The following is a 26,215-nucleotide window of genomic DNA, read 5'->3' as shown; positions in this document are numbered from 1 at the left end:
ACCCCTGATTAGACACCCCAGCCTAAAGAGCAGTAGGGACTGAGAGGCGAGAGGCGAGGAGCTGTCATTCAGCTGTCGTACAGAGACTGTATGTGAATAAAAGGATTTTGGAACAACATCAAGCCGTGTTGCTGCCTCTGTTACGTCCGAGACTCACCGGGTAACGGGGAAACTCGTTACATCCTTAAATTGGAGGTTGAAAGTGGAAGTGAGGATGTTTACCCCCCAAACATCAAATCTACTGAAATGAAATTAATTTAATTGCACTCTAAAAGTCAAATAATATCTTACAAAATAATACAAAAGTCAAATATCATCATAAAACATATACAAGTCAAATAATATCATACAAAATAATATAAAGGTCAAATAATATCATACGAAATAATATAAAAGTCTAATATATCATCAAGCAAAATAATATAAAAGTCAAATACTATCATACAAAATAATATAAGTCAAATATTATCATACAAAATAATATAAAAGTCAAATACTATCATAAAACACAATATAAAAGTAAAATATTATCATACAAAATAATATAATTTGAACACTCGGAAAAGAGCGTATATTTTAATATCGGGATGAACATAAACACAACACAATATTTAGTCTCATAATCGCTCTTCTCCTTTAAATAATACAATTTAATACAAATAATCCGGATGAATAAAAGTGTGCGGTGCTCACCACTTTGAAAAGTTGCACTTTATAAATTCTAATATCTCAAAAATTAAAAAAACAGCAAATGTAAAGCATGAAACTAGAACCCATCTCACTGTTATCCTCAGTGGATGCAGCTTTACATCTCTAAAAACTAATTATAAAAATTAGCTAATTAATATCCATAATAATAATCGGGCCTATATGACTGGCAGCTGGTCGCAAGGCACCCAGACGCAATGCATTGTGGGGCAGCGTTGTATGTGCAGTAAAAATGTCTCATAAGAAATTCTTGCTAATTTAGTATATTTACATCCACTAAACAGTGAGAATGCACTAATTATAAGTTTTTGTCAACAGTGGAAAAGTTTAAAAACAATAATTCAATCCAATGATAACTTTTCATTGATGAAAAAACATCAAGGTCAAATTCATAAGGAGTTATGTGCCATGTGACAGGCTCTCGACATGTTTTTCCTCTTTCAAATAAACTTTATTTATAACAAGCAACACGAGTACAGTGACAAACTCACTTCTGTTCTCAATTACAAGTGCAAAACAGAATCAATAACAATTAAAGCTGCGAGCAGCAATGAACAGGTCCTCGCTCACCGGCGCCGGTCGGGGGCGCCGGCAGGACGCCGACCCGCTCGGCCGAGAACGCGGGGCGAACGTTTTACCGCTTGCCGCGTAACCCCGATATTCTTGGCTCATTTGTTTTGGCCAGTAGGGGGTGCTTTGAGAATGTGAACATATACATGCATCATGTGTCTCTACGTGAAGTCCTGTAAATTAAAGGTAAAAAGAAAAAGTGCTCATAATTTTTTGTACCAGCCTGGATTCAAACACACGAGTCCTGCACACAAGACAGTTTATCCCACTGCGCCACCGGTTTGCTTTAAAAGTTTGATCGGAACTCGTATAGCTAGAAAATATTAGTGTCTAAAACTTGTCATTCTATTTTTTTAGTAGGTGTTCCAATGACAATTTCGAATGTTTCTTCTTGGAAATGTGTTCAGGGCTTGACTGGCATCATGCATGATTATTTTTGGAAAGATTGGTTTAGTTAAAGCAACAGTCTCTAGCATTACAAAACACAGAAAGTGGGATTTTATTAGAATTATTTTAATGACAAGTGAGAGTGGGTGAAAGCGACGTTTTTTTTGCAGAATAATCATGCTCAAGGCCTTCTGATCATCCTGGAAAGAAGATTTAAGTAGATCGGATTTTTTTTGTGGGAGATAACGTTAAATGTATAATGGGAAAAAGTGGCAAAAACGAGAGAAAAAACGCAAAAAACGGGCAACTTCGGCGAATTATTGTAGCGCCCCCTAGTGTTCAAATCGCACAAGATTTTTTTTGCAAGTTAAGGCATGCCATATGCACTTAGGAAAACTGTTTCAAAGTGATTAGTCCCAATAGTGTTGACACTATGAGCATTGAAAAACAAGACACGCCCCTAAGATGTTCATTGGGCCATATATCTTTACCACAATGAGATATAAAAAAACGGTTGACATATTCTACGTCATCTGGCTTCAGTGATTTGATTGATATCAGGTTTTGTTGATTTGGACCAAGCATGTAGTTAAGAAAGTCAATTATGTGTTTTTCACAAAATTCAAAATGGCGGAAAATCTAAGTAGGCAGACCTTAGGGGTCTGAGAGGCTTTTTTGTAGAGCAGGTGGATATGGACATGTGTGAAAAATTTCAAGTCAATCGGACATTCTGGGTGAGGGGCGTCGCCGGTCAAACTTTGAGGGGACGCTAGAGAGCAACTATGAATGGCAACAATTTGAATCCCTGATCATACGTCTATTTTCACCAAGTCTGACAAGCTTGCCAAATTTGAGCGGTTTTCGTCGCTCGCAAATACCCCCAAAGTGCGCCCAATGTTCTAAAATAAAAAGCGGAATAAGAGGAATAATAAGAACCCTCACAAACTCAATAGGGTCCTCTCGGACTGACTTCGTCAGTCGCTCGGACCCTAATAATAAATGTTGCTGCTGCCTGAGGGAATGGTCCAAGTTGTTCCCTTTTACGTTAAAGGAGACAAGAAATGAATGAATGAAGCTTTGAGCAACCTTTCCTTGAGTATTGACACTTAAAACACATCCGGGTCGTTCTCGACATCCGGCTTCGGTAAAGACGAGCGACGTGGTCGGAGGACTAAAATACGTTGCCGCCGACATTACCGCTGATGATCACGCGGCCGTTCACGATCACGTTCCCGCCGATGATCACGCGGCTGTTGGCGGAGATGACGACGACGGGGGACCGCAGGAAGACGCCACCAGGTGAGGTTGGCGCCGCAGCCGGAGATCCGAGAGCGGACGAGCAGGTTGCAGCGACACGATCTTCTGCCGCTGCTCCCTCTGGGAAAATAAAGTTCAAAGAGACAAAAAAAAAACGTCAACGCCGACATTACCGACGACGGGGGCCCAGTTATAATTTCTGCCATCCACCACGGAAGAAATAACCACTAGTTCTGCTTTATACTTGTTGTGGACATCCCATAAACGTCGGAACATCTAACGTCCTCGTGTCTGGGTTCATAACATCACACAGCTCGGGGAATTTCACCGACTACGTCTCGATAACTTCCGCTACTAGAGCAGCAGCAGCCAGGGGGGCGGAGCTTCTCAACGCTGATTGGCTTTCGCAACTTGGCGAGTTGACAGATGGCTCAGCCAATGAGGATTCTCTCTTCGGCAAAACAATGTTCACAACAGAGGTTACACGTGTACGACCTTCTGCCGCTGCTCCTTCTGCCGCTGCTCCTTCTGCCGCTGCTCCTTCTGCCGCTGCTCCTTCTGCTCCTTCTGGGGAAATAAAATACCAAGAGAGAATCAGCACCAGAGGAACCGGGTCACGCGCATCTTCAGCACTCTCTCGCTGCCGGACCCGCTGCACGCACCTGTGTAGGTTTTCTCCAATTCCTCCGCGACGCTGTTAATCTTCATCATCTTCAGGACGGCCACGGTCACGGCCACGGCCCCGTCCGCGCCGTGGACGGCCATCATCTCGCTCACGGCGTCGTGCCGGTGCGCGCTCTCCAGCCGGCTTTTGGCGATCGGGACGCGGTCGGCGAAGATCTTCACGCCGAGATAAAACTTGAATTTGGTGAAATCGGCGTCGCCCAGATCCTCCAGAGTCTCAAGGAGCAGCTGAGGCACCAGCATCTCTGATCACTGGGCAGGGGGGAGAGAGTTGTTGTTGTTTATTTAGCAACAATAGGGTCATATTCGCAACCTCGATGACATCATGTGAATTATTATGAAGATTTATGTTAACTGATATCCAGTTTAACAAGAAGTTAATGATACACGTTCAACTAGGATTCGCTTTTCCAATTATTTTTACAAGTTTGGTTGTAATTTATTTCAATAATCGTTCTGGATATTGGCCATTTGTTAATTTGTCTAAGAAAACCATTGTAATAACTCTATTGTTTACTGTCAAATTGCATATCAATGAATCAAATACATGTTATGTGACTCAATTTGTGTGCTATTAAGGGAAGGAGGCTCCCGTTAATGCTTTTCTTTCTCAAAAATAAACATTTATTTGGAAATACATGTTTTGTATCATTTTTACTGGACATTAAGATATATTTTATATTTGTAAATAAATACGAGCAAAAAGATTAAAATATCCAGGTGGAATCCGACAGAAGCACTTCCTCCTCACCGATCTATTCGCCGGTGCAGATAGCAGAAATATACTGTAAATCACAGAGCACCTACCTGAAGGGTGAAACGTCTCCCCGAAGGCCCCGGAGGTCCGAGAGCAGAGCGAAACTGAAGCTCACCTGAACCCTGATCCACACCTGAAGCCTGATACACACCTTTTGGTTGGGAAGTCTGACAGGAAGTTTTCTGACTCACCACGACGGTTATAATAACAGATTGTTATTTATTAACTGACCGGGCAACGGTTAGACAGAGAGAGGATTTACTGCCCCACAAGACCATAAATATATATATATATATATATAGTATATGGTGAGTACTTACTGTACTTATTACTTTAAGTACATTTAACACAATGTACACACACAAATCAATTCAGTTTATTTTGTATAGCCCAAATATCACAAATTACACATTTGCCTCAGAGGGCTTTACAATCTGTACACATACGACATCCCTGACCTTTGACCTCACATCGGATCAGGAAAAACTCCCCAAAAATAACCTTTCACAGGGAAAAAAGGGAAGAAACCTTCAGGAGAGCAACAGAGGAGGATCCCTCTCCCTGGATGGACAGATGCAATATATGTCATGTGTACAGAATGAACAGCATTACAGAGTTACATAAACACATTACATGAATATGACAGAATGTATGAATGGAACTCCACAATCCATGAAACAGTGTAGAGAGGAGGGGGGGCGGGGCGCTTCATCAGGGCCAAGGCAGGAGGCCGGCTCACCAGCCAGGAGGCTTCAGACACCGCCAGGTCCAATGGACCCTCTGAGACGTGAAGTCACAAAGACTCCGGGGAGGAAGCAGAGTTAATAAGGTGCAATGGAGTTATGTAAATTCATCCATAAGGAGAGAGAGAAGAGGAGAGAGGTGCTCAGTGTATCCTAAAACATCCCCCAGCAGCCTATAAGCCTATAGCAGCATATCAAGGGGCTGGACCAGGGCAAACCTGATTCAGCCCTAACTATAAGGACTATTAAAGAGGAAAGTCTTAACTGAAGGCTCTGGCTCCCATCCTACTTTTTACACTTTGAAGAGCTACATGTTAAAGAAAGATGTACCACAAAGTGTAGTTATTATAGTAAAGCGTGTACTAATATTAAGAAATCCGTTAGATTTGGAGTTTTAACCCCTTCAGGGCGGCTGCTTCAGTAGAAAAGTCATTTCCGTAAATCCTATAAATCCTTTGTGGCAGTGGGGTGTGGTTAGGCTCAGCTGCAGAGTGGGTGGAGCGGGGGTGTGGTTAGGCTCAGCTGCAGAGTGGGTGGAGCAGGGGTGTCTAATCAGTCTCAGCTGGGGCTGAGACTGATTAGACACCCCTGATTAGACACCCCAGCCTAAAGAGCAGTAGGGACTGAGAGGCGAGAGGCGAGGAGCTGTCATTCAGCTGTCGTACAGAGACTGTATGTGAATAAAAGGATTTTGGAACAACATCAAGCCGTGTTGCTGCCTCTGTTACGTCCGAGACTCACCGGGTAACGGGGAAACTCGTTACATCCTTAAATTGGAGGTTGAAAGTGGAAGTGAGGATGTTTACCCCCCAAACATCAAATCTACTGAAATGAAATTAATTTAATTGCACTGTAAAAGTCAAATAATATCTTACAAAATAATACAAAAGTCAAATATCATCATAAAACATATACAAGTCAAATAATATCATACAAAATAATATAAAGGTCAAATAATATCATACGAAATAATATAAAAGTCTAATATATCATCAAGCAAAATAATATAAAAGTCAAATACTATTGTAAGATTCGTGTTCAAAGCTCCGGGTCCCGTGGCCGCAGGAAATTCAGGATTCGAGTTAAAGTTTAACAATATTTAATGGCAAAGATAATACTCATGTAGCGTTCACGATCGTGGGGCCAGAAAGGAGGAACTCTCCACAGACGGAGTGCAGCTCCCAGGGAGCCACAGACCGGGGCTGTCTCGAGTCTCCAGACCAGTAGAACCATGTCACCAGAACAAATGCTCGGCTATTAGTATGGTCATGCAAATGAATTCACACCTAAAGGTTAGTTCCATTGGTCAGTTCAAAGGATGCCGCAGTTCTGTTCGCTAAGCCAATTAGTAAACAGGCGAGGTCAAAGCTCACTCTTCCGGTCAAGGACAGGAAGTTCCCCTTCACAATAAAAGCCTATTATCCTGCCTTCCGAATAAAAGCAACACATTAGGTTTCAATCGGCATCCATTTTAACTATTGTCTAAACAATAAAACATTCATTCATTCTCATGCATCACACAGTTAATCATTACATTTGTCATTAAAACAGAATAATAAAACAGTGATCCTCTCTCATGTTTCATAATACATTCCTCCAGAATATTCCTCATAATATCCCAAATTAATTATCATCTCTTTCTTTATGTATTAATTTAAAACATAAACTTCTCTTATCTACATGTGCAAATATATATAAAATCCACTACAACCTAACACTATCATACAAAATAATATAAGTCAAATATTATCATACAAAATAATATAAAAGTCAAATACTATCATAAAACACAATATAAAAGTAAAATATTATCATACAAAATAATATAATTTGAACACTCGGAAAAGAGCGTATATTTTAATATCGGGATGAACATAAACACAACACAATATTTAGTCTCATAATCGCTCTTCTCCTTTAAATAATACAATTTAATACAAATAATCCGGATGAATAAAAGTGTGCGGTGCTCACCACTTTGAAAAGTTGCACTTTATAAATTCTAATATCTCAAAAATTAAAAAAACAGCAAATGTAAAGCATGAAACTAGAACCCATCTCACTGTCATCCTCAGTGGATGCAGCTTTACATCTCTAAAAACTAATTATAAAAATTAGCTAATTAATATCCATAATAATAATCGGGCCTATATGACTGGCAGCTGGTCGCAAGGCACCCAGACGCAATGCATTGTGGGGCAGCGTTGTATGTGCAGTAAAAATGTCTCATAAGAAATTCTTGCTAATTTAGTATATTTACATCCACTAAACAGTGAGAATGCACTAATTATAAGTTTTTGTCAACAGTGGAAAAGTTTAAAAACAATAATTCAATCCAATGATAACTTTTCATTGATGAAAAAACATCAAGGTCAAATTCATAAGGAGTTATGTGCCATGTGACAGGCTCTCGACATGTTTTTCCTCTTTCAAATAAACTTTATTTATAACAAGCAACACGAGTACAGTGACAAACTCACTTCTGTTCTCAATTACAAGTGCAAAACAGAATCAATAACAATTAAAGCTGCGAGCAGCAATGAACAGGTCCTCGCTCACCGGCGCCGGTCGGGGGCGCCGGCAGGACGCCGACCCGCTCGGCCGAGAACGCGGGGCGAACGTTTTACCGCTTGCCGCGTAACCCCGATATTCTTGGCTCATTTGTTTTGGCCAGTAGGGGGTGCTTTGAGAATGTGAACATATACATGCATCATGTGTCTCTACGTGAAGTCCTGTAAATTAAAGGTAAAAAGAAAAAGTGCTCATAATTTTTTGTACCAGCCTGGATTCAAACACACGAGTCCTGCACACAAGACAGTTTATCCCACTGCGCCACCGGTTTGCTTTAAAAGTTTGATCGGAACTCGTATAGCTAGAAAATATTAGTGTCTAAAACTTGTCATTCTATTTTTTTAGTAGGTGTTCCAATGACAATTTCGAATGTTTCTTCTTGGAAATGTGTTCAGGGCTTGACTGGCATCATGCATGATTATTTTTGGAAAGATTGGTTTAGTTAAAGCAACAGTCTCTAGCATTACAAAACACAGAAAGTGGGATTTTATTAGAATTATTTTAATGACAAGTGAGAGTGGGTGAAAGCGACGTTTTTTTGCAGAATAATCATGCTCAAGGCCTTCTGATCATCCTGGAAAGAAGATTTAAGTAGATCGGATTTTTTTGTGGGAGATAACGTTAAATGTATAATGGGAAAAAGTGGCAAAAACGAGAGAAAAAACGCAAAAAACGGGCAACTTCGGCGAATTATTGTAGCGCCCCCTAGTGTTCAAATCGCACAAGATTTTTTTTGCAAGTTAAGGCATGCCATATGCACTTAGGAAAACTGTTTCAAAGTGATTAGTCCCAATAGTGTTGACACTATGAGCATTGAAAAACAAGACACGCCCCTAAGATGTTCATTGGGCCATATATCTTTACCACAATGAGATATAAAAAAACGGTTGACATATTCTACGTCATCTGGCTTCAGTGATTTGATTGATATCAGGTTTTGTTGATTTGGACCAAGCATGTAGTTAAGAAAGTCAATTATGTGTTTTTCACAAAATTCAAAATGGCGGAAAATCTAAGTAGGCAGACCTTAGGGGTCTGAGAGGCTTTTTTGTAGAGCAGGTGGATATGGACATGTGTGAAAAATTTCAAGTCAATCGGACATTCTGGGTGAGGGGCGTCGCCGGTCAAACTTTGAGGGGACGCTAGAGAGCAACTATGAATGGCAACAATTTGAATCCCTGATCATACGTCTATTTTCACCAAGTCTGACAAGCTTGCCAAATTTGAGCGGTTTTCGTCGCTCGCAAATACCCCCAAAGTGCGCCCAATGTTCTAAAATAAAAAGCGGAATAAGAGGAATAATAAGAACCCTCACAAACTCAATAGGGTCCTCTCGGACTGACTTCGTCAGTCGCTCGGACCCTAATAATAAATGTTGCTGCTGCCTGAGGGAATGGTCCAAGTTGTTCCCTTTTACGTTAAAGGAGACAAGAAATGAATGAATGAAGCTTTGAGCCACCTTTCCTTGAGTATTGACACTTAAAACACATCCGGGTCGTTCTCGACATCCGGCTTCGGTAAAGACGAGCGACGTGGTCGGAGGACTAAAATACGTTGCCGCCGACATTACCGCTGATGATCACGCGGCCGTTCACGATCACGTTCCCGCCGATGATCACGCGGCTGTTGGCGGAGATGACGACGACGACGGGGGACCGCAGGAAGACGCCACCAGGTGAGGTTGGCGCCGCAGCCGGAGGTCCGAGAGCGGACGAGCAGGTTGCAGCGACACGATCTTCTGCCGCTGCTCCCTCTGGGAAAATAAAGTTCAAAGAGACAAAAAAAACACGTCAACGCCGACATTACCGCTGATGATCACGCGACTATTGGCGGCGGCGGCGACCGGGGCCCGCCGGCCGACGTCACCAGGTGAGGTCCGCGAGTGTAACGGTAAAATAACCTTGACCGGTCTTTAGACAGGAAAGACCTCATTACTTTCTTAGAAAAGTTATGACCTGTCTGCTGTGGCACCGTACGAGACTGTGGAACACGTAACAACTCACAGGGAGTGACTTTTTGATTTGAGCTCTTAAAAACGAAAGACCGTGTGAGTCCTTTCCACTGTGCCTGTGTAAACTTCTCTTCTTATATTCCTTTGTATCAACAGTCTTTGTTACACAGGTTTGAACTTATTGATCAATACTTAGACTTAAACCAACTCTTCTGCTTTGATCCTGGTTTGATTTCATCGAATATTCGCAACTCTTTACTCGCGTCAGTTTACTCGCCAGACAAGTCGCGTTCATTCGCAACCATTCGCGAAAAAGGGGGCGTGGCTCGTCTCTGTAAAAACAGTTATAATTTCCGCCATCCACCACAGAAGAAATAACCACTAGTTCTGCTTTATACTTGTTGTTGGACATCCCATAAACGTCGGAACATCTAACGCCCTCGTGTCTCGATAACTTCCGCTACTAGAGCAGCAGCAGCCAGGGGGGCGGAGCTTCTCAACGCTGATTGGCTTTCGCAACTTGGCGAGTTGACAGATGGCTCAGCCAATGAGGATTCTCTCTTCGGCAAAACAATGTTCACAACAGAGGTTACACGTGTACGACCTTCTGCCGCTGCTCCTTCTGCCGCTGCTCCTTCTGCCGCTGCTCCTTCTGCTCCTTCTGGGGAAATAAAATACCAAGAGAGAATCAGCACCAGAGGAACCGGGTCACGCGCATCTTCAGCACTCTCTCGCTGCCGGACCCGCTGCACGCACCTGTGTAGGTTTTCTCCAATTCCTCCGCGACGCTGTTAATCTTCATCATCTTCAGGGCGGCCACGGTCACGGCCACGGCCCCGTCCGCGCCGTGGACGGCCATCATCTCGCTCACGGCGTCGTGCCGGTTCCCGCTCTCCAGCCGGCTTGTGGCGATCGGGTCGCGGTCGCCGAAGATTATCATGCCGAGATAAAACTTGAATTTGGTGAAATCGGCGTCGCCCAGATCCTCCAGAGTCTCCAGGAGCAGCATCTCTGATCACTGGGCAGGGGAGAGAGAGTTGTTGTTGTTGTTTATTTAACAACAATATAGGGTCATATTCGCAACCTCTCAAAAGCACGGAAGATTTATTCATTTATGAAGATTTATATTAATTGATATCCAGTTTAACAAGAAGTTAACGATACAATTATTTTTACAAGTTTGGTTGTAATTTATTTCAATAATCGTTCTGGATATCGGCCGTTCGTTAATTTGTTTTAAAAAAACCATTGTAATAACTCTATTGTTTACTGTCAAATTGCATATCAATGAATCAAATACATGTTATGTGACATGATATTAAGGGAAGGAGGCTTCCATTAATGTTTTTTCTCAAAAATAAACATTTATTTGAAAATACATGTTTGTTTTTTTACTGGACATTAAGATATATTTTATATTTGTAAATAAATACGAGCAAAAAGATTAAAATATCCAGGTGGAATCCGACAGAAGCACTTCCTCCTCACCGATCTATTTGCCGGTGCAGATAGCAGAAATATACTGTAAACTAGAACGGGCACTCGGTAGAGCGCATACCTTCGCCGCAGCCACTTTTTGGTACTTGGCATGAGAGTGTGGGGAACAGTAAATTGATGTAACTTGATACCAGATATTGTGGTAAACATCACAAAAGAATTATGTATGAACATCAGCCTTGATTTATTAATTTCGAAAGAAAACCATGTAGTGGTATTTGATACAATTTGGACTGTATGTGCTGCGAAGATATAAGACACAGAAATGGTTGTTCTGTTGACCTGCGACCCTCAACCGCTAAGAAGGGTTATGACGTCATTGTATCATGTCGTATATCACAAGATCGGGCATTGAATTCGGAACATTTTGGCATTAGTTGCATGCCAATTGGATAAAAATTTACCGCGTTATGATAAAAATACGATTTTGACCTTTTCATTACCTTGACATTGACCTTGACCTTTGACCCGATCACTCCCAAAATCTAATCAAATGGTCCCCTGATAAGAGCCAATCATCCCACCAAATTTCATGCGATTCGGTTTAATACTTTTTGAGTTATGCGAATAACAAACAGACATATTTACAAATAAATACACAGCGATCAAAACATAACCTCCGCAAAAGGTAATCACAGAGCACCTACCTGAAGGGTGAAACGTCTCCCCGAAGGCCCCGGAGGTCCGAGAGCAGAGCGAAACTGAAGCTCACCTGAAGCCTGATCCACACCCGAACCCTGATCCGCGATCCACACCTGATCCACGATCCACACCTGAACCCTGATCCACACCTTTTGGTTGGGAAGTCTGACAGGAAGTTTTCTGACTCACCACGACGGTTATAATAACAGATTGTTATTTATTAACTGACCGGGCAACGGTTAGACGGAGAGAGGATTTACTGCCCCACAAGACCATAAATATATATATATAGTATATGGTGAGTACTTACTGTACTTATTACTTGTACTTTAAGTACATTTAACACAATGTACACACACAAATCAATTCAGTTTATTTTGTATAGCCCAAATATCACAAATCATCCTCAGAGGGCTTTACAATCTGTACACAATACGACATCCCTGACCTTTGACCTCACATCGGATCAGGAAAAACTCCCCAAAAATAACCTTTCACGGGGAAAAAAGGGAAGAAACCTTCAGGAGAGCAACAGAGGAGGATCCCTCACCCCGGATGGACAGATGCAATAGATGTCATGTGTACAGAATGAACAGCATTACAAAGTTACATAAACACATTACATGAATATGACAATGTATGAATGGAACTCCAATCCATGAAACAGAAGGAGGTAGAGAGGAGGGGGGGCGGGGCATCAGCAGGGCCAACGCAAGGCCGGCTCACCAGGCATCAGACACCTCCAGGTCCAATGGACCCTATGAGACGTGAAGTCACAACGACTCCGGGGAGGAAGCAGAGTTAATAAGGTGCAATGGAGAGATGTAAATTCATCCATAAGGAGAGAGAGAAGAGGAGAGAGGTGCTCAGTGTATCCTAAAACATCCCCCAGCAGCCTATAAGCCTATAGCAGCATATCAAGGGGCTGGACCAGGGCAAACCTGATTCAGCCCTAACTATAAGCACTATTAAAGAGGAAAGTCTTAACTGAAGTCTCTGGCTCCCATCCTACTTTTTACACACACACACACACACTCTGGTGCCCTCGGTGCTGCAGGGCTGCACTGCATTATTCTTGACCCTCCCTTCCTTCCTCTCTTGATTTACTAACAGGAGAACGCCCATGGTGGGTTTCAGAGGCCTGGTCATCAGCTTCACACACACACACACACACACACACACACACAAAATAAAAAAAGCACATGCACACACACCCACCCTCCCATAAAAACCTGAAGTTCTCCGAAGTTTTCTCAGAAGTCTTCGGCCGCGTTACGGCCGGCATCACACATACAGAACCACAGAGAACCCGTGAAGGATGAGTGCTTCTGGGCGACCAATCACGGTCCTGCTGCGCTGCCTGCTGTGCTGCCTGCTGCGCTGCCTGCTCGGCTCAGGTGAGTGGACTTTAAAGGACTACACGGGTCCTCAGGTGACCTCTTTGAACCTCGTGGTCATTGTAGAAACGCTGCCGTTGAATTTTGAGGGGCAAAAAAACAGAAGAGAAAAGGGGTCTTTTAATCTGTAGTATGTGTATATGTCAATATTATTAAGTGCATATATTTTTGATGTATTTGTACTTTGAAGCTTGAAATAAATTCAACCAAAACACATCTCATAGAATGTAATGCATTGTTTGGATGACATTTATTTTTAATTTAAGTAGATTAAAATATCAATACAGTATAATAAAATGCTGGTTGAATGTTAATGCATGAATGATAATAACAATCCCACTTTTTAAATAACCCTCTGAAACCATCTATTCTGCACATGGAGTATTTTTAAAAAATTTTTAATTTTTAATATTCAAAATATATTTTGACCTACTTGAAGGACATTTTGAACGTTGAACATTTTGAAAAAAAAAGAAAATAGTCTGATTCAGATTTTCTATTTTTTTGCCGACTGGCATGTGGGAAACGTGACTCATGCATCTTGCCGACCGCCCCGGCCACAGAGCTCCCTGAGAGTGAGGTCATGTGAGAGGCGGCAGAACAACCTCATGGACCCGGTGGAACAATGGTCATAGAAACGAGGAGCGAGGGCTTCGCCTTGGGCAGGGTGTCCTTCCTTCCTCAGAGGAACACGCTGGGTGGATTCAAACAATGGTTCACAGGAGATCAGCTGGAAGAGACTTTTATTCCACGAGATGGCAAAATCCAAATGACCCGTGCCTGTGTTGTGTAAAGGCGGAAGAAAGTACGCCTAAATATATACAGACGACTTGAAGACAAGCAGCTTCCAATGGGATTTAATGTGACAGATACTTATATATATGTATATATTTGTATATATATATACACATATGTATAAACATATATAAATATATATACACACATATATATAATATACATATATAAATATATATATGTATATTTATATATATATATATATGTTTATATATATATGTATATATTTGGATATATATACCTATACATGTATAGGTATATATTTGTATATATATATAAACATATATATAAATATATATATATATTCATATACATATATATACATGTACATATATATTTATATATATACCTTTTAGTCCTTTTATAGAGTAGATCAAATGTATTTTAATTATACTTTAGAAGATTAAAGATTAGGAAATGTGTATTTGTTGAGAAAAACACCTTTTCCTGTTATGTTTATTCTGAGCTCTGCTGTGGGGAACCTCCTCCTCTCCAGAGTGATGAGGAGTGAGTCTTCATAAAGTGACTTATTGTGTGTTTTCCTCCTCTCCCTGACCCCTCCCGCGACCTCAGCCGCCTCATCCCCCGTTTCCATTCTCACACCTGCTCCACCTCCTCCATTGCAAGTTGTCCTCCCCTCGTCGTCACCGGCGGCCCTCCCTGGGTCTCCACCCTCTCCTCCTCCGCCCTCTCCTCCACCTCCTCCACCACCTCCTCCTCCTCCTCCACCTCCTCCTCCTCCTCCAGGCGACTTGGAGACGACGGGAGGAGTCGGCTGCCCTCTGACGATGTCTCCCTCCTCCGTGGTGGTCAGGTATGTTGGGGAACACCTGGGCATTCTGTCTTCTCCTCTGCCATTTATGTGCGCTTGTTAGGATGTCGATGCATATTTAATACGGCAATGCAGAAAAAAATGGAAAATAGTTTGACTTTCTGCCCAATATGAAGGCACTAAAAGTCAAGCAAACATTTAAAAAACCCAGGTGAAAAATAAATATGCTAAGTATATTTAATCTTTGAACTTGAAGCCCTACTAATCATAAGTATAATTAAAGTGTGCTATTTTGGAACAACTAATTTTGCACTTAATATATTTAAGTTGTGATTAAATAGTAATTAAGTACTATTTCAAATGTATTTAGTGTATTATTTTGTGCTAAATCGGAACAAGTTAAAGTATATTTAGTACAATTTAAATACATGGCTGTGTATGTGCTAATATGCACGCCGATAGTTCACTTAAATTATAGTTTTATTTTATTTTAAGTATATTTGATATTATTAGTATCTTAAAAATATGTAAACATCACATTATTAATATATTTATAGTGTGCTAATAGTATACCAAAAGATTACTTTTGGTATACTATGGTATACTAAAAGATTACTTTTGGTATACTATTATATATTAATATATTAGTATATATTATTAACAATTTGTGTTATAACTGTTGCGTGTACATTTGTGTTATAACTGTTGCGCGTACATGTGTTATAACTGTTGCGTAACAATTTGTGTTATAACTGTTGCGTGTACATGTGTGTTATGACTGTTGCGTGTACATGTGTGTTATAACTGTTGCATGTACATGTGTGTTATAACTGTTGCGTGTACTATTGTGTTATAACTGTTGCGTGTACATGTGTGTTATAACTGTTGCGTGTACATTTGTGTTATAACTGTTGCGTGTACATTTGTGTTATAACTGTTGCGTGTACATATGTGTTATAACTGTTGCGTGTACATTTGTGTTATAACTGTTGCGTAACCATTTGTGTTATAACTGTTGCGTAACCATTTGGGTTATAACTGTAGCGTGTACATTTGTGTTATAACTGTTGCTCGTACATGTGTTATAACTGTTGCGTAACAATTTGTGTTATAACTGTTGCGTGTACATGTGTGTTATAACTGTTGCGTAACCATTTGTGTTATACCTGTTGCGTAACCATTTGTGTTATAACTGTTGCGTAACCGTTCCCGTCAGGTTCGGGGATCCAGTCACAGCGAACTGCTCGGTGTCAACGACGGGCTTCGCTGGTCTCGGTTGGGAAGTCACACTGGTAGGAAATGAATGCTCTCTAATGCACCACCTGCTAGCTCCGAGTTTATTTCAGTTGCAAACTCAAATGGATGTTTTCCTTCAAAATGGCCGACGCAATGCATGTACACCTCTGATCGTGTGTGTGGCGGCGAGTCTCACAATGCGATTGGGTTAACGGCATCTGTCGCCACGGCAACCAACCACGACGTAGAGATCCGTTAGCGCTCTAGACCCACGGCCACAGGTGCATCTTTAGTCGAAAGGTCCTCGAGTACCAGGTACGTTGACGTGTTATCTCGTCAACTAATGGCTCCAACAAAAGGCCGACTATTGAAGCTCACATGAGGCCCTCACCCCCCAACCTACCCTCCTACAACGGTTGGTTTATCTAATCGTAAAGTTACTTCTCGTACATTTCTGCTGGTTTCCTGCATGTGGTCTTTTCAAAATAAACTTCCGTCTTTGCAGGAAGCCACTCAGTTGGGTTTTAGGCAAGAAAACTATTTAAAGATTGTTGATTATGTTAAAGTAATTATGGGGCGTTATTATTTCGTATAGGTATTGCTACGAATACTGGATGAGACCAGCTTGACCCCCCCATGTAGCAACATTATATTGCATTATACTCTTTTGCATCTCCAGGCCACTCCTGAACTCACCATGGATCGGTTTCTGGTCTGGCGCGTTGACAGGATGACCGAGTGGAGCCTCGAGCCGAAGTGCTACGCCCTCTCTGAACAGGGGGGGCCGTGTCACATCGCCCTCCCTCTGACGGTCTACAGTGAGTTTACACCTTTTGGCCATTCCCAAAAGAATCCTCTTTTCCCTCCCTCTTGGTTTAAGTGTCGATCCGTCTCCACAGAGCCTCCGGATAACGTGTCCGTCAGCTTTGCGGACCACACGGGTCCGATGTTCGAGGGTCGGCGGTACACTCTGCAGTGCACGGTGGTGGAAGTGGCTCCTGTGGAAAAGCTCACCGTGACCTTCTACAGAGGTCAGACGGCGCTGGGTCGGCTGCGGTCCGGCGACAACAACAAGAGACCGGTGACCGAGACCTTCTCCTTGAACATCACCCCGAGTAAAGAGGACGACGGAGTCCAGTACTGGTGTGAAGCAAAGCTGGAACTGGGACCCGACGGACCACAGCTCCCCCCGGTGGTGACGTCACAAACCATCGCCGACACCGTGCTCTGTGAGTTTGCATCGTTTTTGACCTCTAAAGGCCACGAGACACTAGGGGTGTGACAAATGAACATGAACATGCTAAACACTTGCATTAAGTTTGAATAGATTTGCGTATCAATTACCGAGACCCTATCGACTCAGATCAGCGTCCGTATGAGACACATTATTGTATAGTTTAAGCTCATCCGGCTATTTTATTGCATTTCCTTTTGGACAAAAATGCTCCGAGGGACAAATGCTGCGTTCACACCAAAAAGTGTCGCGAATTTTTCACGCGAGTAGATCAGATTGACGCGAGTGGCGTGGCAAAAAATGTTCCCACATTTGTGGGATGTCCACATCAAGCATAAAAGCAGAACTAGTGATTATTTCTTACGTGGTGGATGGAGGAAATTATAACCGTTTCCACGGAGTAAAGCCACGCCCCCTCTAAGGCACGAATGAAGCAAATAACGGGAATAAGCTTTTATTGTGAAAGGTAAGAACAAAAAAAGAAGTGGATCCGGTCTGCAAAGCCTCGTCAAGGTTGAAAGGAGTAACAACGTTTGCCATCTCGGTTTGGACCCCTGAGCCCGTGTTGTGACACCATAGTGCACATTTTGTATATGCTCGTTCCACACAACGTGATTGATTGAAAAACCTTGTTTTGGAAAGAAAAGTTGCTTTTTAAAAAAAAATTAAAACATGTTTTCAATATCACCACCATTTTCCTCTGTAAAACACAGTCTTGCTTTTCTCCCAGTCGGCCCGCAGCTCGCGTGCCCTTCGCGGCTGCAGGTGCGAGCGGGCGAGAGCCTCCGCTGCGAGGTGAGGGGGAACCCTCCGCCGCTCGTCGTGTGGTTCAGGGACGGGCAGGTGGTGGCCCTGCCCACTCACTCCAGCGCAAAGGATGCTGGGAAATACACCGTCTGCACAGAAGGACTTCTGGGACAGAAGAACTTCACGGTGGAGGTGGAGGTCCTCCCTGGACGCGGTAGGTCTTCAGAGAAGTAGAAATTTGAGTAAAACACTTTTTTTTTTTTTACACGGTGGACTTAAATGTGTCTTTATTTCCTCTTTACAGGAACGACACACGGCTGTAATGAACATTTCCTGTTGGCCGTCTTCTTGATTCAGATGATTAACTGGCTGTAAAACCTCAAAGACCCCCCCCTCCCACGTGACCTGGGATGAGCTGTTTGTCGTCGTTTTGGGTCCCTTTTGTTTTGCATTAAGAGTCTTATTTTGAAAATCCCTTCTTTCAACATCTCAGGTCACACTAGCAGCTCTTTTGAGAGCATAGGTACATTTTGATTTTTACCTCTTTGTAATCTGCACAACGTGTAACTTTTATATCTTCCAGACTGGAAGTTGCTCTAGAAAGAAATCAACACAGTGGTGTACAATGTAATAATCAGCAACCATATATACTGCTATAGGTCTGCTTAACCTTCCCTTTTTATTTTTTTTTAGAGGATGTTTATGAACTGTCTGCACCCTTTGCCACAAACAATATTTCCGTCTCCACCCCGTGTACATATATATGTTCAATTTTCTGCAGGATAAAGAAACAGTAAAGTTTGGGTCGTATTCATGAAGCTTCCTCACAAAATTAGAAACATAATTCTTACAGTCGAGACGAGATCCTGGTAAAAATTAAAAAAGAGGTTATTCACAAAGCGTATTATTGCGTAACAGAGATTAAAGGTTTCTAAATGATGGAGAGACAAAAAAGGAGAAATGTTCTCCAAGGGCTGAATGAGTTAATAAATAAATATTAAACGGACTGAATGGTTGGATTCACATTATTGCAGATATAATATATATATTTGTTATATCTGCAATAATGTGAATCCAACCATTCAGTTCAGTTTTTTCATGCAAAAACAAACATTAGCAGCAAAGTAAATAAACATATAACAATACGAGCATGTGCAGAATATGTTCATATGCTACATTTGTCTTTATTTGATCAACCAATGACACCCTTTTTAAGAGAATCATACTTTGCAACAAGTTATTGTCCCTTCCTCGCTCCAAATTTGTACTTTATACACATTTTTAGGCCATAAGTTAGGAGCTCTCAGAGTTATGTTTGAGGAATCCTTTTGCAACGATTACGTTCTTTCTGCTTTGCATTTAAATGCTGAACTGTTTCAATAACAAAATATGATAAATTCACGTAACTGCAGATCACTCATTAATATGGTGTCATATGCAAATATATATATATATATATATATATATATATATATATATATATATATATATATATATATAACAAATAAATCTTTTAGGTGTTTTGCATCCACACTAAAACTTCAAGCTCAGTTGCTCAGACTCCAAAAAAACAACATGCAAGCTCTCAATATTTATTTATTCAAAGTAAATTATTCATATACAAGTCAGTGAAAGGCTCGTTATCGTGTGATGTTTCTCACTTAGAAACTTAACGAGTTAATTGGTATAAAAAGGGACACTTCTCACCATCACAAATATTAACCCTTTTCTCAGATGCTCGTCCAAACAGAAAAGGACCACAACTTGACAGATTAATATTAGCTCATTAATATTAACCTTCTGCTGTTCATCGTGTGTCCAGTCCACTCCAAAAACTGCTTGCATGGGAATAAAAAAAAAAAGACAAATGCATAGACTTATTTTCTATATTTAAAGTCTACAAAACAAAATCTATGCAACAAAAAAAATTAAAAAAGATAATCAGCATTAATATTACATTTTAATTAAAAAAAAGAAAAAAGGACTAAATCAACTATATCAAAGATCACCGAAGGTTTCAACAAAATATAGACGAATGAAAACTTACCGCGTCATTAAATGGTGACGTCGTCGTCGTCGGAGATGATCAGCACGTGGCTGGCATCCATGTGCCGGGCGAAGTCTCCGACCGGCAGCAGCCGGGACGGCGCGTGACTCAGCGGGAAGTCCACCGGGCTGGACTGAGGAGGAGGAGGAGGAAGAGGAGGGCTGTTGGTGTCCCCGAAGCTCCAGTGACGAACGGAACGTCTGTATTTGGCAACCGCCGCCGCCAGGAGCTCCTGGGAAGCCGCGTGAGGTTGGACCCGGGCCAGCGCCTGATCGGCGAGGAGGTCCAGAAGGGAGTGAGCGGGGGCCGGCGTGGCTTTGGCCGGAGGTCGGTCCGCCTCGGCAGGCGTCGAGGAACCGGCGTCCGCCGCCACCTCGGCCCTTTTCAAAACGGCGGCTTCCTTCTTCTCGGTGCGGAGCGGCGAGGAGCCGTTGAAGCTCGAGCTCACGATGATGACGTCGTCCGCCTCTTTGGGGAGTCCCTTCGGTGGGGGGGGCCCCTGGAGAGGGCCCCAGATGGACCTCTTCTCAAGCCGGGCCGGCTTCGCTCTGAGAACACACGCCAGACATTACGTGGATTTCTATTTGGACCTTCATAACATCTGCAGGAGCTTTTAAATCTGCTGGTCTCAGTTTAGCATTTGTAGCTTAGAAATGCACACGCGTTGCTGGCTTCCGCAGGAAAACGCACAAAAGAAAAATATATGAGTAACGTACCGTATAACTTCATAGCGTATGATTTAATACCGTTGGTGCAACGACACGCCGTTCTAGGAATTCATGCAACAAGAGACACCGTTGTAGGTGGCGCTCAGCTCTTTCTCGTACTCACGGTAACGGCGTAAAGAAGCTCAGTATCTTCCTGCTCTCCCGCAGCAGCACCCTGAAGCAACACATGTGGAGTGAGGACGCGTCTGCACGTACCCACCAGGTAAAGAAGGGCGTGAACATGCACCAGCGTACCTGCATTGCATCCAGCCTTTTGGCCAGAGCGGTTGGACCTCGTTGTCCAACAAGGCCTTCAGGTGGAGCTCCATCTCCTGACTCCCTTTCGTGCTGTAGGTCTCCATCCTCACCCGCAGCACCTCACACAAGCTCCGCCTGCACGAGAGAAAGGAGCGACGGCGTGGACAAAGTAACCACGGAATAACGTGCACTAAAGCAGCTTACTGCCATTTTAATGTATATCAATTACTGATCATCTTTTTTATCACATCAGACCTGATCTCTTCGTTCCATTTGAACGCCTTCTTCGGACCTCCTCCTCCTCTCCTCCCACCTTTCTCCTCCAGGTTGTCCTCCGGGCCCACATTCACCTTCTGCTTGCCTTCCTTCTCCTCCTCCGTGGCCCTGACATGGACGTAAGGAGAATCCAAGATGATAGAAAGATAAAATATATACATCTCCCATATGTTGAATCGTTCATAGATAGATATTTAAAAAAATGACAAAATAATATTAAAATATATATAATATAACATTTTTTAATATATATATAATTAATATATATAATATATATATATATATATATATATAATATTATAATATAAAATATATATTAAATAAAATATATATATTAAATAAAATATATATTAAATAAAATATATATATTAAATTTAAAAAAGAAATATATATATATATATTAAATTAAAAAAAGAAATATATATTAGTACATTATATGATATTTCTCCATACCAATTACACAAGATGTATGCTGATGAACTCACTTTGAAGTCTTGAGCTGCTCGTATATTTGGCAGCTTTCGTAGAAGGAGGCGACCTGCTCGGGCATGGCTCTGCCGATGGCCTCCTTCAGCTTCTGCATGGGGTCGTCCACGTCGGGGGGGTCGTCCACGTCGGGGGGCTCCTCCTGGTCGCCGGCAAATAGTCAAGAAGGGGAGTCACACAAAAAAAAAAAAAAAAAAAAAAAAAAAGCCCGGACGACCTGCGGACGTGAAACGTTTTAAACGAGCTCACCGTGTGGGCGAGGAACAGTTTCTTCACGCGCTTGAGGAGCGTGTCTCTGCTGCACGGCAGGAAGGCCGACAGGTGCGTGTACACCTTGGAGCGCAGCTGGACGCCCTGCTCCCGACACTGCACCTCGATCCTGGGTCAAGAGACGACGATGTTACACTAGAGCGCCAAGAATATACACACCATTCACAGCCTGATTTTTAAACCTAGATGGTCGATTTGTAGGCGACGCCAACGAGGGAGCACGCGGGCTTCTCGTCCACCATCTTGAGGACCCGGTGTCGTTACGTCTGGAATGAGACACTGCTGTCGAGTTTATCAAAAAGGGTTTCTTTGATCGCCGCAAGCCGAGTGACATCTAGTGCCATTATACTGGAGAGAAGGCCGACATCTTCTATCTAGATGGATAATGGCTCTACGGGTAAGAGGATTGTGGAGTCTGTATTGAAGAGTCAGGACTGCCGGTACCTCCGAGTGGACCGGTTGACGCCAACATCCGGATGGCTAGCAGGTCATGTTGAGGGGTAAAGTTTGAATAGGTACCACACGGTAATCCAGGAGTTATGATATTCTCTACCAAAGCGGACGGATGGACATTAACCATCGCAGCAGCTACAATACTAGCAAGGCCAAAAAAAAAATATGAAAGAAGAGAAGAAGAAAACGAGCAGCACAAATCTGAACCTGGATCAGTTTGAGCAGCAACTAAAAGGTTTCATTTGCGTCGTTTCCCGCGACTCACTCGAGGAGGACGGAGTTGATTTCCGGAGTGAAGAACTTGAGCTTCGACTCTCCCTCGGACGTCTTGACAACCTGAAAAAAAGTGCACGTCATCCATCGTGCACTCCAATTACAGTTGATCAGTCAACACAAGCACACACATACGTGCACACAGAGGCCACGACACACAACCCGTCTCACCGCCAGGAGCTTTCGGATGCTGTCTTCCAGCCGCGGGGAAAGTCCCTCCGGCAGCGGGACGCCGTGAGACGAGGCCGAGCCGCTCTGCGACGGGAGCTGGATCGGCTCCGGATGAGGCTTCGGCTGCGCGTCGGTCTCCGGTTCCGGAGGTCGGACCCGAGGCTCGCCGTCGTCGGGCTCCGTCGGATCGTCCGCTTTGGCCTCGCCGGCGGGCTGCGGAGCCGCCGAAGTCTGCTCGGTGACGTCCAACAAAGAGTCCAGGTCGATGTCGAAATCCACCGCGTTGGCCGCTTGGATGAGAGCGTGGTCATCGGTGGAGCCGATCAGACTGAGCAGCGGGTCCGTCAATCCCGACCCGCCGCCCCCGCCCGCGTCCGCCGGACACGGCGGGACGAGGACGATCACCGGGACGGCGGCGCTCTTCTGAGAGGCTTTCGCCATCTTCTGACGCTCCTTCTCCTTCTCCCGTTGGAACTTCTTCAACATGCTGGTGACGCTCAAAGGGCTGGCAGCCTTTTTCTTCTTTTTCTTCTTCATCATCGTCGGCGTCGTCGTCGTCGCGTCGTCCGGTCCGTTTTCAGACAAAGTGCTACAAGATGGGACACGTTATGCGCTTACGAGATAATCACGATTACATTTTTAATGAGCAATCGAGTGGAAATAACTTTGGCTCAGCCTCACCTGGACTCCACATTTCTGATGATCGCTCCTTCTGTGCGGCGCTTCTTCTTCGGCTTATCTTCTCCTCCATTGACATTGTGTTTCTAAAAAAGGTCACAATTAAAAAACGTTTTAATTGTGACCTTTTTGTTGTTGTTGTTGTTGTTGTTGCCCATCTTACTTTTGGGAACTCGAGGCTCTCCTCGTCCGTTGCGAGGTCCTCGGTCCCAGACGCCTGGCGGAAGTGCAGCACGCCCGAGTTTACATAGAATCCACCAAATCTGGTTGTGATGGAGGCCGGCACGAACTCGTCGTACTGCAGAGACCAGCCAGAAGTAATGTTATAGTTATATAACATAGATGTTATATAAAGCCACAGAAGAGCCTGAGACCTCTAAAACATCCACATTGGGAACAAATATGAAGGGGAAACTAATGACTCGTAAAAAAACCAAAAAGATCCATCAAAACCGTCTTCGGGTCTTCAAAAGATGTGGATTTAAAATATAAAGCGGCTTCAAAACGTGCAACTCACAGCCTCAGAGTTGTCAATGAAGGAATCCTCTTCGTCGTAACCGTATCCGATGTCAATCAAGTCCTGGATGCGGTCCTCCTTCTGTTGGTTCTTCGTCTTCTTCGGTTTACCACCCTGCGACGAGGGGATGCAAAATGTCGTTGTGCCATTTGTAAATTACACCCTTCTGGTTTCAGTGTATTCAAACCAACATTACAGCTTCAAAAAAAAAAAAAAAAAAAGGGACCCCAGTCTCCATTTGACTTATTTACCAATAACGCAGGTTTGCAGCAAGAAAAGGAAACAATACAAAATAAACAACAATAAAAAATTTACTCACGTATATATTTTCCAGCTTCCTTGAAATAGCAGCGACCTCGTCGGTCTCCATCATTCCTCCCTCTTCAAATCGGCTCAGTGGGACTTTTTCTTTAGTGCAGTTGATCTAAAATATATATATTTTTTTTAAAAACATCAGGAATACATGAAAATAATAAAAACAGTTCCGCGTCCTGAAGTCGCACATTTAGCTTAATATACACCGTGTGTGTGCTAAGCAACTTTTCACAGAAATGACTCAATAATAAAAGTAATATTGAATTTTCTAATACAATGAGTATGAAGAAGAAAAAAAAAGATTATCCGTGCATTAAAATAAAATTGAGGAAAATAAAATAAAAAGTCCCACAAAATGTTGAATTAGATTACATGTGGCACCAACAAGGATTCATCTTAAACCAGATTAAGATGAGGGGTTTAACTTTAAATTATGTAGCGGCCAACTTTAAAAATAGCTTTATTTAAAACTTCAGTTTAGTGTGTATTTTAAAAGTCTGAAAAAGAAAAGCAGCATATGGCATTTTAAGTAATTGAGAATAAATAGTAAAACGATGACAAAACGTCTTAAAATGTCCCATCCCAAAGTATTTATCATCATCAATCATGATATTGATCCAACATAAACAATAGTGAGTGCGTTTCTTAAAATGTGTCCAAGCAATGATTTGTTTATGACAAATATTGCATATTTTTCGTTTAATTATGAAATAATGTGTTTTTTGTGTGTTTTTTTTAACTAAATGTAAGTTCTTGAGACTTGAGGATTGATTTAGTTTTACACATTTAGTTTTTCTTTTTGTTGAAGCCAGAATATTGAAAGCAGAAGTCCAGGTGGTTGAAGTCATCAGTGAACTCGGGATAAGCAGAACTAAATCAGAACCGGTCCCACCTTGTTGTCAACCAGCTGACTGTAGCTGAACTCCGGACAGCTCCGCTCGTCCGCCTCAAACAGCGCGAGCTCCAGCCGGACCGTGCCGGGGTCCGGACCGCCGACTTCCGGCCGCGGGACACCTGCCGTGGCCTTCGGGGCCGGTTCCGAAGGGACTCGACCGGGGGACAACGTGGTCAACTGGACCCTCCGAGAGTCCGCCATCACAGCCGACGAACAACGTCCGCACAGTGTGTGTGAGTGTGTTTGTGTGTGTGTGAACGCGGCTTGAAGGGCTTCATTAAGTAGGAGTAGATGCAGGTGTGCTCAGGTAACGTCACCGAGCACGTGCTCAGCTGCGTCACGTGTTGAAAAAACGTGCCGCTACGTCATCGGGCTTAACTGCGAGCTTTAATTTAAACACATTTAAACTAGTGGTTGTACTTGCCTTCCTCCTTCCCATTTGATAAGGAAATTAAAATACGTCACAAAAAAAAAATTTTGGCCGACTTTCTCCTGAAGTCTCCGCTGGTTGCCCGGCAACCGCTCACAGCTAAGATTACTCACTTTTTACCCACTAAAAAAATCGTGAAATATGGTGTTTTCTTTAATTCTTTTAATCTACACTTCAATTTGTGTTTTAATAAAACAAACACGACATAAACTGCTGTTGACGACGCTCTATGTGAACAGAGCCAATAAGCTAGCTAGCTAGCCGTTTCCCGCGCTGTTTCCAGAAGCTATATGCTAACTGGCTAAGCTAAAGATGAGCGCATATAAATAAACCACTTTTCCCCCAAAATGTTGACCTACTGTGAACCGCTGTTCTAATACGAAGGGCAGATATGAAACAAAAATATTAGATTTTTTGTTATTACTCGTCTTAGTCCAAAACTTCAAAGCAAACTTTATGTTGCAACCATAACATTTTGGGAGTCGACGTCG

At 42.7% G+C, this 26,215-nt stretch overlaps 2 protein-coding genes across 2 annotated transcripts; one reads left to right on the top strand and one right to left on the bottom strand.

The window, feature by feature from the left end:
* The first annotated feature begins 13,022 nt into the window (after positions 1-13,022).
* LOC117725261 lies at positions 13,023-18,966 on the top strand. Its single transcript, XM_034525362.1, has 7 exons — positions 13,023-13,164; positions 14,533-14,773; positions 15,948-16,023; positions 16,647-16,785; positions 16,867-17,196; positions 17,932-18,162; positions 18,253-18,966. The coding sequence occupies exons 1-7, from the start codon at positions 13,086-13,088 to the stop codon at positions 18,321-18,323; spliced, it is 1,167 nt and encodes a 388-aa protein (XP_034381253.1). The 5' UTR covers positions 13,023-13,085; the 3' UTR covers positions 18,324-18,966.
* Positions 18,967-19,673: 707 nt separating this feature from the next.
* Positions 19,674-25,495, bottom strand: LOC117749291 (ubinuclein-1-like). Its single transcript, XM_034559644.1, is given in 14 exon segments — positions 19,674-19,783; positions 19,996-20,543; positions 20,827-20,877; positions 20,958-21,095; positions 21,216-21,344; positions 21,722-21,864; positions 21,972-22,101; positions 22,711-22,781; positions 22,890-23,502; positions 23,577-23,653; positions 23,731-23,865; positions 24,085-24,198; positions 24,404-24,508; positions 25,292-25,495. Coding segments are annotated over 13 exon segments (2,451 nt in total). The 3' UTR covers positions 19,674-19,783; positions 19,996-20,002.
* Between the last annotated feature and the right edge of the window lie 720 nt (positions 25,496-26,215).

Source organism: Cyclopterus lumpus, chromosome 1 (genome assembly GCF_009769545.1).
Source record: "Cyclopterus lumpus isolate fCycLum1 chromosome 1, fCycLum1.pri, whole genome shotgun sequence".
In the NCBI taxonomy this organism is placed as follows: domain Eukaryota; kingdom Metazoa; phylum Chordata; class Actinopteri; order Perciformes; family Cyclopteridae; genus Cyclopterus; species Cyclopterus lumpus.
This window is presented reverse-complemented; position numbering and strand designations above follow the sequence as displayed.

Excerpts from the sequence above, each read along its gene's own strand:
- LOC117725261 (XM_034525362.1), top strand. The coding sequence starts at position 13,086 with ATGAGTGCTTCTGGGCGACCAATCACGGTCCTGCTGCGCTGCCTGCTG. Across the intron at positions 13,165-14,532 it reads GCGCTGCCTGCTCGGCTCAG|CCGCCTCATCCCCCGTTTCC; the intron begins GTGAGTGGACTT and ends CCGCGACCTCAG. Across the intron at positions 18,163-18,252 it reads GGAGGTCCTCCCTGGACGCG|GAACGACACACGGCTGTAAT; the intron begins GTAGGTCTTCAG and ends TCCTCTTTACAG.